The sequence below is a fragment of the Manihot esculenta genome, chromosome 16, assembly GCF_001659605.2.
Source record: "Manihot esculenta cultivar AM560-2 chromosome 16, M.esculenta_v8, whole genome shotgun sequence".
Lineage (NCBI taxonomy): Eukaryota > Viridiplantae > Streptophyta > Magnoliopsida > Malpighiales > Euphorbiaceae > Manihot > Manihot esculenta.
In genome coordinates, this window is record NC_035176.2 from 25,396,191 (window position 1) to 25,411,989 (window position 15,799).

Genomic DNA, 15,799 nt, shown 5'->3' on the forward strand with positions numbered 1-15,799 from the left:
GAACGTAACACATTTTAAATGCATTAAAATCAATAATAAGAGAAAATAAAAAAATAAATCATAAAACATAAGTGGTCGATTTTGCTCCTCTTCCTTATTATTATTATTATTATTATTATTATTATTATTATTATTGTTATTATTAATCAAAATCTTACTATTTTAAAGAGCTATTTATAACAAAGAAGAGTAAAAAACATGCATGAACTATAACTAGAATAGATTAATTTTTTTCTTGTTATTATACTTTCATTTTAAGAAGAATTCAGATAATATGATATTTTCATTAATATAATATTGAATATTAAAATTTATTTTATCATAAATTGAAATCCTATTAAATTTTGTTTAATATAGATTATAAATTAAAGTAAAATTTATTATTAAATAGTCAAATACTTTTCAACAATTAAGATGACAAGAAGAAAAAAAAACTTGAATTTATATGGAAATACTTAACTGGTTTAATAATTAAAATAAATAAATAAATAAATATTAATTTTTATTAATAATATAATATTTTGATATAAACTTAATCGAAGACCTTATTGTTTTTTCACAATATAACTACCTTTTTAAATATTTTAATCAAAATTCAAGACTCATTTAGGATTAACATAAACAAATAATAAAAATATAAAAGAAAAATAGTAAAATAAAGGAAATTTAAATAATGCAAAAGTGTTTTAGTACCATGCAGAATTATAAATTTAGGTGTATTATAAGATTGAAAAAAAGAAAAGGAAAAATCACTTTAAACAATAAAGTTTAAATTAGCCATTGAGCTAGTAGTGTACTAGTTGAATGCGAGCCTTCTGGTACAAAAGATTAGAAGTTCAAAGTTTTAGTCTTTATTTAAAAATTTCCAAGGCGCCAAAAATCGAAGTTCTAGCCGTTTGTGAAAAATAATTTATTATTTAATTTTTTTTATTTTTATAAAAAAATATTTTAATAAAATAATTTATTTTTATTATTTTTAATTTTAAATTAAAAATAAAAAATATTAATAAATTTATATATAAAAATATTATTAAAATTTTCAAAATGTTAAAAATGATTTTTTTCATCTAATACAAAAAAAAAAAATTAAATAACTTAATTTTTCTTTCATCATGGATACATTTTTAATGAGAAACGTTAAAAAATTAATAACCTTAACCACACATTACCCTTAACAGAAAATATTTAACTGGACAAGTTGCAATTTTTAAACGAATCAAGCATAAAGCAATTTACATTTATACTAGATTATAGAAATTAATTTTTTTAAAAAAAAAAATCTCCACAGCATACGTAATCGCCGTCATTTATTCCCTAAGCATCAGAGTCGGGTGGAGGAGGCATTCAATCATAAATGGTTCACTCCAAAGTATAAACGTGATCTCTAACTTTTCAAGTTGTAATACTTGTCCAACAACTTCTCAGAATATTCTCCAAATGTGAGAGAACGATTGGCTAGCATCAGCTGTAAACAACACATCAACAAAGTTGAACGTCTCATTTTCATACCCATTAGGCTTCAACAAGTAGACAACGACAAACTTAAACGTGTAATATGTTTGAAGGCCAAAAAGAAATATGCCAAGATTTAAACCTATGTTTGTTTTAAAATATTTTATTTTCCACATTTACAGTGCACTCAAGAAATTGATTAACAAAAAATATTTTTCTAATCACAGATAAAATATAATCAGTTTAAAGGAAAATGAGTTCTACTTTTAAAAAGAGAAGTCATTTTCTAGACTTTATAAATTTTATTAACACTATTATATTTTAATTTATTAATATTTTTTATTTTTCAAAATATAATAAAAGAATGAAAAATAAGTTATTTTTTAAAAAAATATTTTTCATAAAAAAATTATCTATAGAAAAAAAATATTTTCAAAAAGCAAATTATTCTCCATAAGCAAACAGAGTTTAATAATTGAGAAAGAAGAGAAGTATCTGTCTTAAAGAAATAAGATCTCTATTTCAATGAGCTTAAGCAAGAGAAGGGCAGAATCTAGCTTTGTTAGCGTTCATACACCATGCATTGAAATAGAAATCATACACCACAAACAAATAGAAATCTAGCTTTGACTCATTTGATATTGACTTATCTTTTCCTTTTCCCCACTTTTCATGGATGGTTTAATGAAGTTACCCTGGTTTTGGGTATAATGGCGCTTGGTATCTCCTAACTTATGTTCAAACACCATGCATATATTCCCATCGTTTTCTCATTTTAAATTCTTTTTGTTCTCAAAAGCATAAAACTTTCTCAGACTTAAATTTCTTACCTCTTCGTGAATATGCATCTTCTCGGGGAAGTTGAGCTTTTCATCCCTGCAAATGATAATGCAAATTTTGCTAAATTATGCCAATTTTGTTGTAGCACAACGATGATGACACTATCGAGGAGGAAATGGATCCGACATTGTTTAAAATATTGATAAATTAATCAACCAAAAGAACAAAGTAGAAAGGACATATCAAATATTAGCCGCCAAGGCCACAATCTTTGTGGGTAGCAATCATCAGAACTGGTAATCACTGTTAAGCGTAGGTCATTTTTTACTGTGCCATCACATCCATAGAGAAAAAGACACGTTGATAAACATTTCTTCTGATCCATTTTTTATTAAATGACGTACCAATCAGGTTGCATGAATAATGCAAATGTTGATCGGTCAACACCAGAAGAATCCTCTCCTTTAGGTGCCTGAGAAACAAATAGACTGTTCAATATTATTACTTCATACCAGGTAATAGAGACAAACCAGTAGGAGCAAAGGGAAAGGAAGGAAAAAAGATGCTTATTAGTTATTTCTACTAGTTAGGCCTAATGCAGCTTGCCTTGATGCAGTTACTAATAGCTTAGTTTTTTTTATTTCAGCCAGAAGTATCTGTGCTCTACTTATTTAAGTTCTTTTTTTTTCTTTTTCTAGTATGCCCCGCTATCTGAAACCCAATGGCTCGACTAATCCAAATTCTCGCCAGGCAGGCCCGTAAGGAAGTAAAGTGCTTCCTTCTAAATTTTAAAGGTATTTCATTCCCAGGACTCGAACTTGAACCCTCTAATTAAGGGGAGAAAGGACCCGATAGCATCTCACCTCTTAGGGGTCTTTACTCATTAAGTTAATATGTAAAAATTCTTGCAATTTCTTTTCAGATTTAAAAAAATAAATTATTACTTTTGGAACTTGATTTGCTGCATGACAAAAAGATAGTTTCTAACTAAAATTGCATAGCAGAACAGTGGTATTCTCTTGTACCACAGATTGAAGGTCATCTAGTTGAGATCAAAACTTGTTTTGAGTCAGTAGAAGGAATTGGTGCACAGCTCAACATGCTTCAATAAAAGATAATCCCAAAATTTTACAAGATCAAATTCTAGAAAATACCCGGACACAATGAGGTGTTGCACAAAGATAACCTCTTGACAGTATTTCAGCAGTTTCTCCAATTTGGTATGCTATCTCATCTTCTCCGAAGACAACCTAATGCATAAGCAGCACACCGTTCACAGACCATTAAAATATCACGTTTTTGGAAAGCAGAAAGTCTTCTAGCGCATAAATACAATCATCATACAAGCTGACTAAATGGCTTGCACTTTTTAGATACATCATGTGAAGCACCCATTCAATTTTATTTTTTTTCAACGGAATTCTCTCAGATTGGCAAGGGTTTGGTGCTCATTTAAAAACATCAAGTACAAATAGAGGAGAAAAGCAACACGATGATACTCTTTCAGAAGCGCATGTATCTCGTCCTCAGTCTGACAGCAGGAACTTATTGGGCGCTTTTGGTACTATTTCTCCATTATCATTCTACATTTTTCTAAACAAAAAATTTCTACCTGAAAGCAAGATAAGCAGTACTAATGACATTACTAAAATATTTGACATTTTCCATGGTTTAATAACGCCATCTCGATGGCTTTCTTTCATATGACATAAGAATCTGAGTTCCTCTTTTCATACACCACTTGGCAAATAGCAAGCACAACAGGCCTACAAACTTGTTCAAGCTTTCATAAAGTTCAGTAAAAGCCATGGAAACAGATCAAGATAGCGCAATGGTTTTTACCCCGTCTTTCAACAAAGTTTCATTGTGGAACTAAACGTTGTTCTGAAAATAGGACTTTGAAAGGAGGCAGGTACTTCAGTAAGCCTATGATATTGGCAGAAAAAGTTGTTTATCTAACATATATGCCTTGAAACTAAGACTCTAATCATCAGTGCTACCATGTTAGTGACAATTTTTAAACTAATTTCCATACAGATACAGCATATTCTCACAGAGATTATATCAAAATAATATTAGCATATAAGATGACAATTAATTTTATTTTTGCAGTTCTCACTTAGTTTACCATTTCCTAGAAATACATTTGCTTGCACAGAAAACTTTTTGTCGCAACATAAGACATAACAAAGAAAAATATCTCCTCAAGAATTGAAGTTAAATTCAAGGCTTTCTCTATCCTGTTACCAAGTTTGCTCAGAATATACACTTGTTTTCTATCAAGTCGTCTTCTTTGAACTTTTAGTGATATTTCGTGGACCAATCAACACTCTTTCCCTCAATTCTGTATCCAAGAAAAATGAATTCATCCCACAAAAAATCCCATTTCAACAGGCGACATATGTCATTTAATTGACATATAGACTTAAGTAACAAAATCTTAAAAGATAAGTGACAAGCTAGGAACATTTTGAAACAAGCAACCAACTACTTTACCATCATAAACAGCATTTTGCATTAGTGAGATTTTAATGACAAGAAAGTATACTTTCACTATTTGATCAGTTCGTGTTTTAATATAAAGACCAGCAGCACTATCAGGGCAAGGTATTTCAACACCTTCTCTCTTAAATATGGCACAGGTCAGACCTACAATTCAATTGAAAGGGAAATCAGGAAAAAAAAAACATAATCTACACATTCAAGTCAGATTTCATAGTACAGGTATGTCCATCAATACAATGAGTCAAAAAGACGTGATCATGAAAATTCAAATGTTCTGTTGAAAAAAATGTAAATCAACAAGAGAACAAGGAGGAAAAATATTTTTGGCTTTGAGAATATTACATTTATAATATATGAAAATAAACAATTGTTTGCAAAACGTATAATGCACATATCACCAATGGGCTTATTAACCCTAGTGAGACTGAGGAATAATAACATCGTATGACTTGAAAAAATCGAGTACCTGTTAGGGAACCATTATCTGTATGCCATCCACACCAAGAAAATGCAGAGCCATCATCTTGGATGCAATTGCTGGTGCTGCAAATGATTTAACTTGTTTAGCAATCACTTAGAAAAGTCTGGACGAACCATTCTATCATTCAAAATACATCAATTGATATGTCTGCCACCCCAATAAATTTATTAGACTTTTTATTATAAAGTTACATGATTAATGACAATTTTATGAAATACACTCTAGTATACATATGTGACATACAAAGCCTGTAAATGATTGTATTTCCATGTAAAGGTATGATAGTCATAGGCTTGATTATAGGAAACTAATTATAGGTGATAGATACTAATCATAGGAGATTGATTTTGATTTCCATACAATGATCTTGTAACCTATATAAATGCTTATGTGTTTAGAGAATAATATACAACAACTATTTCCTACAAATCTATCTTTTTACAAGATACAAACAATATAGCGAGAGCCCAAAGATCCATAATGCATTCTAGAAATACGACTATTAAGTTATGATAAAGAAGATTGCAACCAAAAGCAATCTTTATGATCATCACAGGACCAAAAGCAATTTTCTTCCATCCACTACTCTCTCCTGTTGTTTCTTGTGATTAGTGTGCTAAATTCATAGCAGTCATCTTCTTTCCTAATGCCCGAGAGTCAGGACCATCTTGAATATGAACGCCTCTAAATACTCTACTACAACTACCTATACCTACATCCGAATATTTCTTGCAATTGTCATTGGGATTATGATAGTGTTGACCAACATAGAAGGTTCCTAATTAGAATGATTCAAATCTTTGAAATTCTAATTATGCTTGATTACAGAGATTTTATTTTCTACCTTTATCGTAGATATTCCTAATTAGATGTGTTGTAAATATTCCTAAATTAAATTGATTCTTTATGTATAAATACTCAAATCTTGTAAAGATAAATTCAATTAAAATAGAATAAAAATTCATTCCGAAATTCTTCATGGTACCATAGTCTTACCACCTTAATTGCCATAAGTTTTAAATCTGTCACAAAAAGTTAGAGTTAACTAATAGGTCAAGTTTCTAGGTGACTATCAAAAGGATTGGTCGACACCACCTGGCTCAAAGGAAAGCCCATTCAATTTCCAACTGATCCCGGCGACGCGACACTGCTCTGAGCCCACGGGTCACTGCAGCTCTCTGCATCTTCTTCTATGCCCCGGTGCACGAGCATCTTTCCAGCATCCTTTTCCGGCAGCGCTCCTTTCTAGCCCTCTTTCCGGCTCGTTGCACCTCTAGCCAGTCCAGTTCTATGACCTGGTTCTTATTTTTGTTTTTTTAAGGTGTTTTTAACTGTAACTTTGACATCAATTTGTGGTGTCCCTTAGTCTTTGTATTGCTGGCCCCATTTTCTTTTAAAATGGCAGACAAGAAAAGCACTAATAGAGGTGATGCAAATGTTTTTGATATTGTTCCATGGATTATTGATTCTAGAGCAAACAGACATATAACAGGCTCCTCTAAAAGCTTTCTTAATTATCTTTTGTGCCTACAAAAGGATATAGTCAGAATAGCCGATGACTCCCTCACTCCTATCTCTAGAACTGGATCGATTGTTTGTAGTTCAATATTATGCTTTCCTCTGTCCTTCATGTTTCTCATTTTCCTGTTAAAACTTCCCTCTGCTCTTCATGTTCCTCATTTTTCTATACTTTTATATGTCAGTGATCTTAAAGCCCTTAACTGCAAAGTTGAATTCTTTTCTGACCGTTGTGTTATTCAGGACTTTCAAACCCGAAAAAGAATTAGCAATGGTAGACTACACGATGGCTTATGTATGTTGGAATGGAATCTGGATTTGAATTCATGTCAAACTCCTTTTGGAAAAAATAAGGACATCAACCAAGAAATCATACAGTGTCATAGATGGTTAGGATATCCATCCTTCTTTGTTTTAGAAAAACTTTATCCTGACTTATTTTCCAAGATTTAATGTGATTCTTTAGTTTGTGATGCTTATGATTATGCTAAGCATACAAGAAACACTTATTCTTTGAGTAATAATAGGAGTACAATCCCATGTATGACTATCCATTCCGACGTTTGGGGGCTTACTCAGACCGTCTCTCTATCTGGTAATTACTGGTTTGTTACTTTCATTAATTGTTGCACTCGAATAACTTGAATTTATTTGATAAAAACAAAAAGTGATGTGTTTTTTTGCTTTCAATCTTTTTACAAGATGGTTTGTACTCGATTTAATACTAAAAGTTTTGAGAACTGATAATGGCACAGAGTACATGGATAGTCGTTTTTCTGCTTATTTGGAGTCTAATGGGATACAAACTAGTTGTCCTTACACTAATGTCCAAAATGATATTGCTGAAAGGAAAAATAGACACCTATTGGAATAGCCCTATATCTTCCTTTAACTATGAATCTTCTAAACACCTATTGGAGATGCAGTCTTACCCGTAACTTATCTCATTAATAGAATGTCTCCCAAAGCTCTTGCCTTTAAAAGCCCGTTAGAGGTACTATAAGAGAAAAATGTTTATACTGTTTCACTAAAGGTATTTGGGTGTACATGTTTTGATCATGCTAGGATAGGCGGAAAGCTCGACCCGAGGGTAAATGTATATTTGTTGGGTACTCTCCCACATAGAAAGGTTACAAGTATTATCACCCTCCATCTAGAAAATATCTTGTCAATATGGATATTACGCTTAGAGAGACTAGACCTTACTTCAGTACTACCCCATCACCTCTTTGGGGGAGGACAATAAGAGATAAGAGATGACTCCTACTTCTATAACTTTAAAACATTTTACTCAAGAGGAGACTACTATACATGGAGAGACTATCGATGATCAAGTAAAAATAATTGAGCATTTGTATAAACCAGATTCAAGGAGATACTCAAGAAGAGACAAAACTATTGAATCCCACATCGGTTGTAGAAAGGGGTAATGTGCCCCTTATATGGGCCATAGGCACTCCTCCCCCTTGAGCTAGCTTTTGGGGTGAGTTAGGCCTGATCCAAATTTAACATGGTATCAAAGCCTCCATCCAATGTTGGACCTCCTATAAATATGTCACGCATCAGTAAAATTTTGGGTGTGAGGGGAGTGTGTTGAATCCTACATCGGTTGTGGAAAGGAGTAATGTGTCCCTTATATGGGCCATAGACACTCCTCCCCCTTGAGCTAGCTTTTGGTGTGAGTTAGGCCTGACCCAAATTTAACAAAAACAAAAGCAAAAAAAGCCATTGTGCAACCTATCTTCCTCTTCTCCATCTAGTGAGTCAACTCTAAATCTTGAGCCCATTGATGATCTAAATAAGCCAATTGCTTAAAAAAAAAAGAGTTAGGTCTTGCACAAAATATATCTAAATAAGCCAATTTCTCAAAAAAAAAAGAGTTAGGTTTTGCACAAAATACTCTATTTTTAACTTTTTCTCTTATAATTTTGTCTCCATCTTAGAGCCTTCACCTTGGCTATTTCCTGTGTGTCTATCTCACAGGATTTTCCATAAGATTGGAAGGAAGCTATCAAAAATTATAATTGGAAGAGAGTAATGACTGAAAAAATGAAAGCCTTAGCTAAAAATAAAATATGAAAGTTGATGTCTCTTCCACATGAAAAAAACAGAGTTGGCTACAAATGGGTGCTCACTGTAAAATAAAAAGCAGATGGATCAATTGAAAGATTCAAAACCAGATTAGTTGCCAAGAGATACACTCAAACTTATGGAGTGGATTACTAAGAAACATTTGCCCTTGGTACCAAAATGAATTCAGTCGGAGTTTTGCTATCTTGCACTGCCAATCTTGACTGGAACCTACAGCAATTTGATGTGAAAAATGCATTCCTCTACGGAGACTTAAAAGAGGAAGTGTATATAAAAATTCCTCCTAAATTAGATTATGAAAAAATACAAGGAAAGGTGTGCAGGCTAAAAATGACTTTGTGCAGGTTTAAGCAGTTACCTAGAGCTTGGTTTGATCGACTCAACAACTATAATTTTTTTTAGCTATCAATAGAGCAATGCTAATCACACTCTATTTATCAGACATCACAAGAGTAAAATTACTCTTCTCATGGTCTATGTTGATGACATAATAATGACAAGAGATGACACTGAAGAGATGACTCGGCTAAAAAAGCTTTTGGCTCAACAATTCGAAACTAAGGATCTAGGAAAACTTTAATATTTCCTGAAAATCGAGGTTGCCAAATCAAAGAAGAAAATATTTATTTCTCAGTGAAAACACATTCTGGATCTTTTGGAAGAAACTAGTATGTTAGACTGCAAACCAGCAAAAACTCCTATTAAGAACAATCGCAAGCTACAAGCAGAGATTGATGAATCAGTGAATATTGGTAGATATCAGAGGTAAGTAGGTAGACCGATTTATCTTTCGCATACTCGACCAGACATAATATATGCAGTATGAGACTATTACAGATATAAAGAAGGAGGACTATCAACACTTAAAGCATAAGCACAGCGGGATGTGAGAAGGAGGAAACTGGGAAATCAACATCAAACCCAGCTAAACAGATTTGTTATGGTGCAATGCGTGTGGACGAGATGAGAACATCATCCAATGGAGATTTCACAAGCCTAATCGTCACTTAGAACCAATAGTTAATAGAGTTCATTGCATAATTTCACATAGAGGATTGAAGTACTCACCTCCAAACACACTTGCAGAAGATTGCGACACCAAAGGACAGAGCATCCAAGACCAAATGTTCAATCAAATACCAATTTTTTTTTGTGCAGACAACATACAAGGGAACCTACGAAAGCAACTCCAAGTATGATAAAGAATCAAGTATCCAAGCAAGAAGATTGAAGACCTCCACGAAGTTTAGTCGACGAGGACGTCGACTGTTTAAGTGGGGGAGAGTGTTAGGGTCCTAGAATCTCAGGGACCAAAACTGTAATTTTCCAACAGTAGAGTTTTCGAGAAATAATATTGGGATAAATTAGTGTAAAATAGAAGTAAGCTAAGTGCCGTGTCAGATTTCTGTAATTCCTTTTAGATTATTTATTTAGGAGGGTGTGTCATATGAGACATATTGATGTCTCCTCCTGCCACAAGCCAAGTTGTTCCTAAGGCTCTTTAGGGGGGAGTGACTAGTTGCCCACCAGCAGGGGCTGGGCCCAATTGGCTACCGTAGGCCTACGGAGATCTTGAGCTGTGCCTTCACTCCTTGTAGACCGTCCCCCCTGTCTACAAGGGAGGTGAGAATTATTGTAACGATGGTATCGGTGATAATGTATAATTACTATTTTGCCCTTAGAATAAAATAAGTAGCCTGTTCATGAATTCTCATGTCCAGTTTTTATCTTTGTGCCTATTGTGAGGCTTCTGATTGAATGCTGCCTATTGGCTTTGTTGTTCGCAAGTGAAACCTTGACTAATTAGGATATTCATGTTCGCAGGGAATTGGGTGATTCTCAAGGCTGACTTGGCTTGAAGGCGTTCAAGTCAAGTGCCGCATGGTCCCAATTAAGTGTCAAAATGCGGGTCCGTGACAGTTCAGTCAGTTTATGCATGTTCCTCATGAGCCTCACATGCAAGCTGTTTTTCACATTTTGCGATACTTGAAGTCTGCTCCTGAAAAAGGTCTCTTATTCTCCAAACACGGCCATCTCCGCATACACGCATTCACAAATGCAGATTGGATTAGATCCCTTAATGATAGGAGGTCGATTAGTAGTAACTGCACACTTGTGCGACGAAACCTTATCACTTGGAGAAGTAAGAAGCAAAGTGTTGTTACTCGATCAAGTGTTGAAGTGGAATATAAGTTATGGCACAAGGTGTTTCTGAACTTGTATGGTTGCAAAGATTGTTGGAGAGATTGAAACTGTTGGAGAGGGACACACTACTCTTGTATTATGACAACAAAGCTGCCATCAGTATAGATTACAATCCGGTTCAACATAACTGAACGAAACACATAAAGATTGATCGACACTTCATTAAAGAGAAGTTAACAAATGATGTCTTAAGATTAGATCATGTGACTTCCGATAAACAGGTAACTGATATGTTTACCAAAGGGCTCAACAATAAGACCTATCACACCTTGGTTTACAAGTTAGGCATATATGATATCCATGCACTAACTTGAGGGGGATTGTTTGACCAATATAGAAAGTTCCTAATTAGAAGGATTCAAATCTTTGGAATTCTAATTATACTTTATTATAGGGATTTCATTTTCTACCTTTATTGTAGATATTCCTAATTAGGTTTGTTGTAAATATTCATAAATTACGTTGATTCTTTGTGTATAAATACTCAAACCTTAAAAAGATAAATTCAATTGGAATAGAATAAAAAATTCCTCTTAAAATTCTTCAGATAGGGATATGAATATTCTAGAATATATGAAAGGATAAGGTTTGTTGAAGAGGATTGCGGGTGGAAGTATATGATAGGATAGCCGGCAAAGTGAACATGAATTTGTATAAAGAGAAGAAGGGGAGAATGAAAAGGGCATCTGAAAATATATTAGTTATTTCTCTAATTAGAGGGGCAGAGTTCTCTGCACGAGAAGCTTTTCCTGGGGGCTCTTTGGAGTCATTTTATTATTCTCACTTGGTTCTTTTATTATTCTTGTTTTTAGTTGTGTTGTGAGAGTGTTGTTGTAACAGACTTGTCAATCAATACAAGTTTTCCATCACAATTTCATATTCACTCCATTGGTCTTCTCATTTACAAGCTAACTCTGTTCATAACTTTATTAATTGGTCTGACCTGCCACTACCAGCTCCTCACAATCCACAATGGAAAATAGAATAGAGAAGATAGAAAAGAGATTAGAGAAAATAGAGAGGAACATGACAGATTTCCAAGAAAACCTAAGCACCTACTATTATGACGTAGAACAAAAATTTAGTAGAATGAAGGATGTAGCAGGTAGGAATGAAGTAGCTCTCCGTCAATATCTTCATCCACATCAGCCCAGTAATAAATCGAGTGATGGAGTTCTATTACTGCAGGACGTACAATCCATCACAAGTGTTGAGATTATTTCTGTAAATAGCCTAGATTTGCAGTGGTAATTAGGGATATGATTGTGTGATATGATTGGGATATGATTATGCTATAATTAAGGAATTAATTTATTTTCTTACCTAGTGTGTACTCTTGTAAGTAGTACATATACCCCAATTGGCTTGAGGGGAATAATCAAGTATTTTCTCTCAAATCTTCTACTCTCTTTTTCTTCCTTTCATCAAAGTTTCATGGTATCAAAGCCAAGAAATTTGGTTCACCTTTGAGTTGTAGATCTGACATCTTGCTTTAGTGACTTTCTGTAAATCAATTAGTCTCACCACCCAGCCCATTCTCCACGCCGGCCTCCGATCTACTTTCCGGCGAAGCACCGCCTCCAGACGCGCCTCCACGCGCCACCTTGCACAGACTTGTTTTCGGCCACGCGCCGGCGCGTGCACCACTTCCCGGCGACCGTTTCACGCTGGCGATTCTTCTCCCAGCTTCGCCCGACGCCGGTAACCAAAGCCCAGTAGGTCCGGTTGTCAGATCAGCTCGCCTTCACATGTCTTTCATCCACGCACGGACGCGTGCCCCACTTTCCGGCGACCGTTTCACGCCAGCGGTTCTTCTCCCAGCTCTGCCCGGCGCCGGCGACCAAAGCCCAGTAGGTGCGGTCGTCAGATTTACTGTTCACAGGCGTTCTTTTTGGAAGATTCGGCTCCTTTTTGCAGATTCGGGTCCCTACTCGGTCCCTTGTTGTTTCAGAATCTCTCTCGACATATCTGAGAATCAAAACACCCTCAATACAGATTCAGATTCAGTCCCCATGGCCTAATCAAATATTGCCCATTCTGGTAAGTTTTTTACTTATCTAACCAAGTCTTTACCCATTGGTTCATGGATCCTCGACTCTGGTGCTTCTGATCATATCTCTGGTAATCCCTCTCTTTTCTCTACTCTTGTTTCACCTTCCACACCATCTAAAGTCACATTAACTACTGGTTCACAAACTCAAGTTAAAGGGATCGGTAATGTATATCTCCTTCCTTCTATCCCCTTGACTAATGTTTTATTTACCCCAGACTGTTCATACAACCTAATCTCTGTTAGCAAATTGACTAAAGATCTTCACTGTTCAGTCATTTTTACTACTAAATCTGTGGTTGTGCAGGACCGGAGTACTGGAAAGATGATTAGAACAGGATATGAGTCATAAGGATTGTACTATTTTTCCACTTCTAACTCTCCAATTGCTTTTGTGTCTTCCACCTCCGCTGAACTCATTCATAGTCATTGGGGACATCCAAGTCTGAACTAGTTACAAAAACTAGTTCCTCGCCTCTCTTCCTTGCCTTCTTTAGAATGTGAGTCTTGTCAATTCGGGAAGCAAACTCAAGCTTCTTTTCCCAAGCGAATCAATAATAGGGCTAGTTCTATGTTTGACATTGTTCATTCAGATATTTGGGGTCCAAGTCGGGTTAGTACAACTCTGGAATTTCAATATTTTGTTACCTTTATTGATGACTATTCTCATTGCACTTGGCTTTTTCTGATGAATCGTTCTGATTTGTTCCCTATTTTTCAAAAGTTTTATGCTGAAATCCATAATCAATTTGGTGTTCGCATTAAGATACTGCGAAGTGATAATGCAAGATAATATTTGTCTTCTTCATTCACTCATTTCTTGTCTACTCAGGGTATTGCTCACCAAACTTCTTGCTCTTATACTCCACAACAAAATGGAGTTGCCGAAAAATCGGCATTTAATTGAAACAGCCCGCACTTTACTCCTACATCACAATGTTCCGTTGCGTTTTTGGGAGGAAGCTGTCCTCACTCCCTGTTACTTGATCAACCGAATGCCTTCCTCTGTTTTGCAGCATCAAAGTCCTCAATCTGTCCTATTTCCTAACCAGAATACCACCCAGTTGTCTCTGCGTGTTTTCGGATGTATATGCTTTGTTCATGATCATACTCCTGGCAAAGACAAACTCCAACCCAAATCAGTTAAATGTGTCTTTCTCGGCTATTCACGGCTTCAAAAAGGATACAAATGTTATGATCCTACTACTAACAGATATTTTGTGTCTGCAGATGTCACCTTTTTTGAAACCTCTCCTTACTTTTCTTCTAGTCCAACACACAAAACTTTTGTCCCTAGCGCTTTGCCTGTACCTCCGGCTCCTATTTCTTCTTTGCCGCAAGTGTGTCCATCTCCCACTCCTATGCCACCTCTTCAGGTCTATACACGTTGTTCTCACCCATCTGCTAATAACAATGACATTTCTCTTCCTAATGCAGGTACTTCTAATGACTCACCTCCCGTTCCGTCATCACCTACTTCGGTCATGCCTTCAACTACAGCAGCTACTCCTCTTGCTTTTCGAAAAGGTATTCACTCTTCCCGAAATCCTCATCCCATTTATAATTTTGTGAGTTACCATCGTTTGTCTCCTTATTATACTTTTGTCTCTGCTGTGTCTGCTGTCTCCATACCCAAGACAGTTAGAGAAGCATTAGATCATCCTGGTTGGTGTAATGCCATGGTTGAGGAAATGACTGCTCTGCATAACAATGGAACTTGGGAACTGGTATCCTTACCACCTGGTAAGTCTACTGTTGGTTGTCGATGGGTTTACACAGTTAAGGTAGGACCTGATGGCAAAATTGATCGCCTTAAAGCTTGCCTTGTAGCTAAAGGTTACACACAGATTTTTGGGCTTGATTACAGTGATACTTTCTCTCCTGTAGCTAAAATAGCTTCTGTTCGCCTCCTTATCTCATTGGCTGCAATTAATCACTGGACCTTGCATCAACTGGACATTAAAAATGCCTTTCTTCATGGAGAGCTCGCTGAAGAAGTTTATATGGAGCAACCTCCAGGGTTTGTTGCTCAGGGGGAGTCAGGCTTAGTATGTCGTCTTCAGCGCTCTTTGTATGGGCTAAAACAGTCTCCAAGAGCATGGTTTGGACGATTTAGCACTGTAGTTCAATAGTTTTGAATGTCTCGAAGTAATTCTGATCATTCCGTATTTTTTCGTTATAATGGTGATAGATGCATCTACTTGGTGGTCTATGTTGATGATATTGTCATTACAGGAAATGATCATGATGGAATCTCTCAGCTTAAGCAACATTTGTTCAGTCATTTCCAAACTAAAGATCTGGGAAAACTGAAATATTTCTTGGGAATTGAAGTGGCACAGTCTAAAACAGGTATTGCAATTTCTCAACAGAAATATGCTTTAGATATATTGGAAGAAATATGCATGTTAGACTGTAGACATGTGGACACTCTCATAGATCCAAATGTTAAGCTTGTTCCTGAATAGGGGGAGCCACTTAAAGATCCTGCTAGATACAGAAGATTACTCGACAAGCTCAATTATCTCACTATCACACGACCAGATATTTCCTTTGCTGTAAGTGTGGTTAGTCAATTTCTTCAAACTCCATACAGTAGTCACTGGGATGCAGTCATTCGCATTCTTAGATATATCAAAGGAGCTCCAGGACAGGGTCTACTCTATGAGGACAAGGGTCACTCACAAATTGTTGGCTATTCTGATGCAGATTGGGTT

General features: G+C 35.4%; 1 protein-coding gene across 1 annotated transcript in view; it reads right to left on the bottom strand.

Annotated features, from left to right (window-relative positions):
- Nucleotides 1-1,182: 1,182 nt before the first annotated feature.
- LOC110602839 overlaps nucleotides 1,183-15,799 on the bottom strand; it is a 30,735-nt gene continuing 16,118 nt past the window's right edge. Inside the window, exons 11-16 of the mRNA XM_043951897.1 lie at nucleotides 5,204-5,280; nucleotides 4,781-4,881; nucleotides 3,387-3,482; nucleotides 2,637-2,704; nucleotides 2,283-2,328; nucleotides 1,183-1,465 (exon numbers count right to left, since the gene is read on the bottom strand). Of these exons, the coding sequence (XP_043807832.1) occupies nucleotides 1,385-1,465; nucleotides 2,283-2,328; nucleotides 2,637-2,704; nucleotides 3,387-3,482; nucleotides 4,781-4,881; nucleotides 5,204-5,280 (469 nt within the window). The 3' untranslated portion in view covers nucleotides 1,183-1,384. The remainder of the gene's footprint in view (nucleotides 1,466-2,282; nucleotides 2,329-2,636; nucleotides 2,705-3,386; nucleotides 3,483-4,780; nucleotides 4,882-5,203; nucleotides 5,281-15,799) is intronic.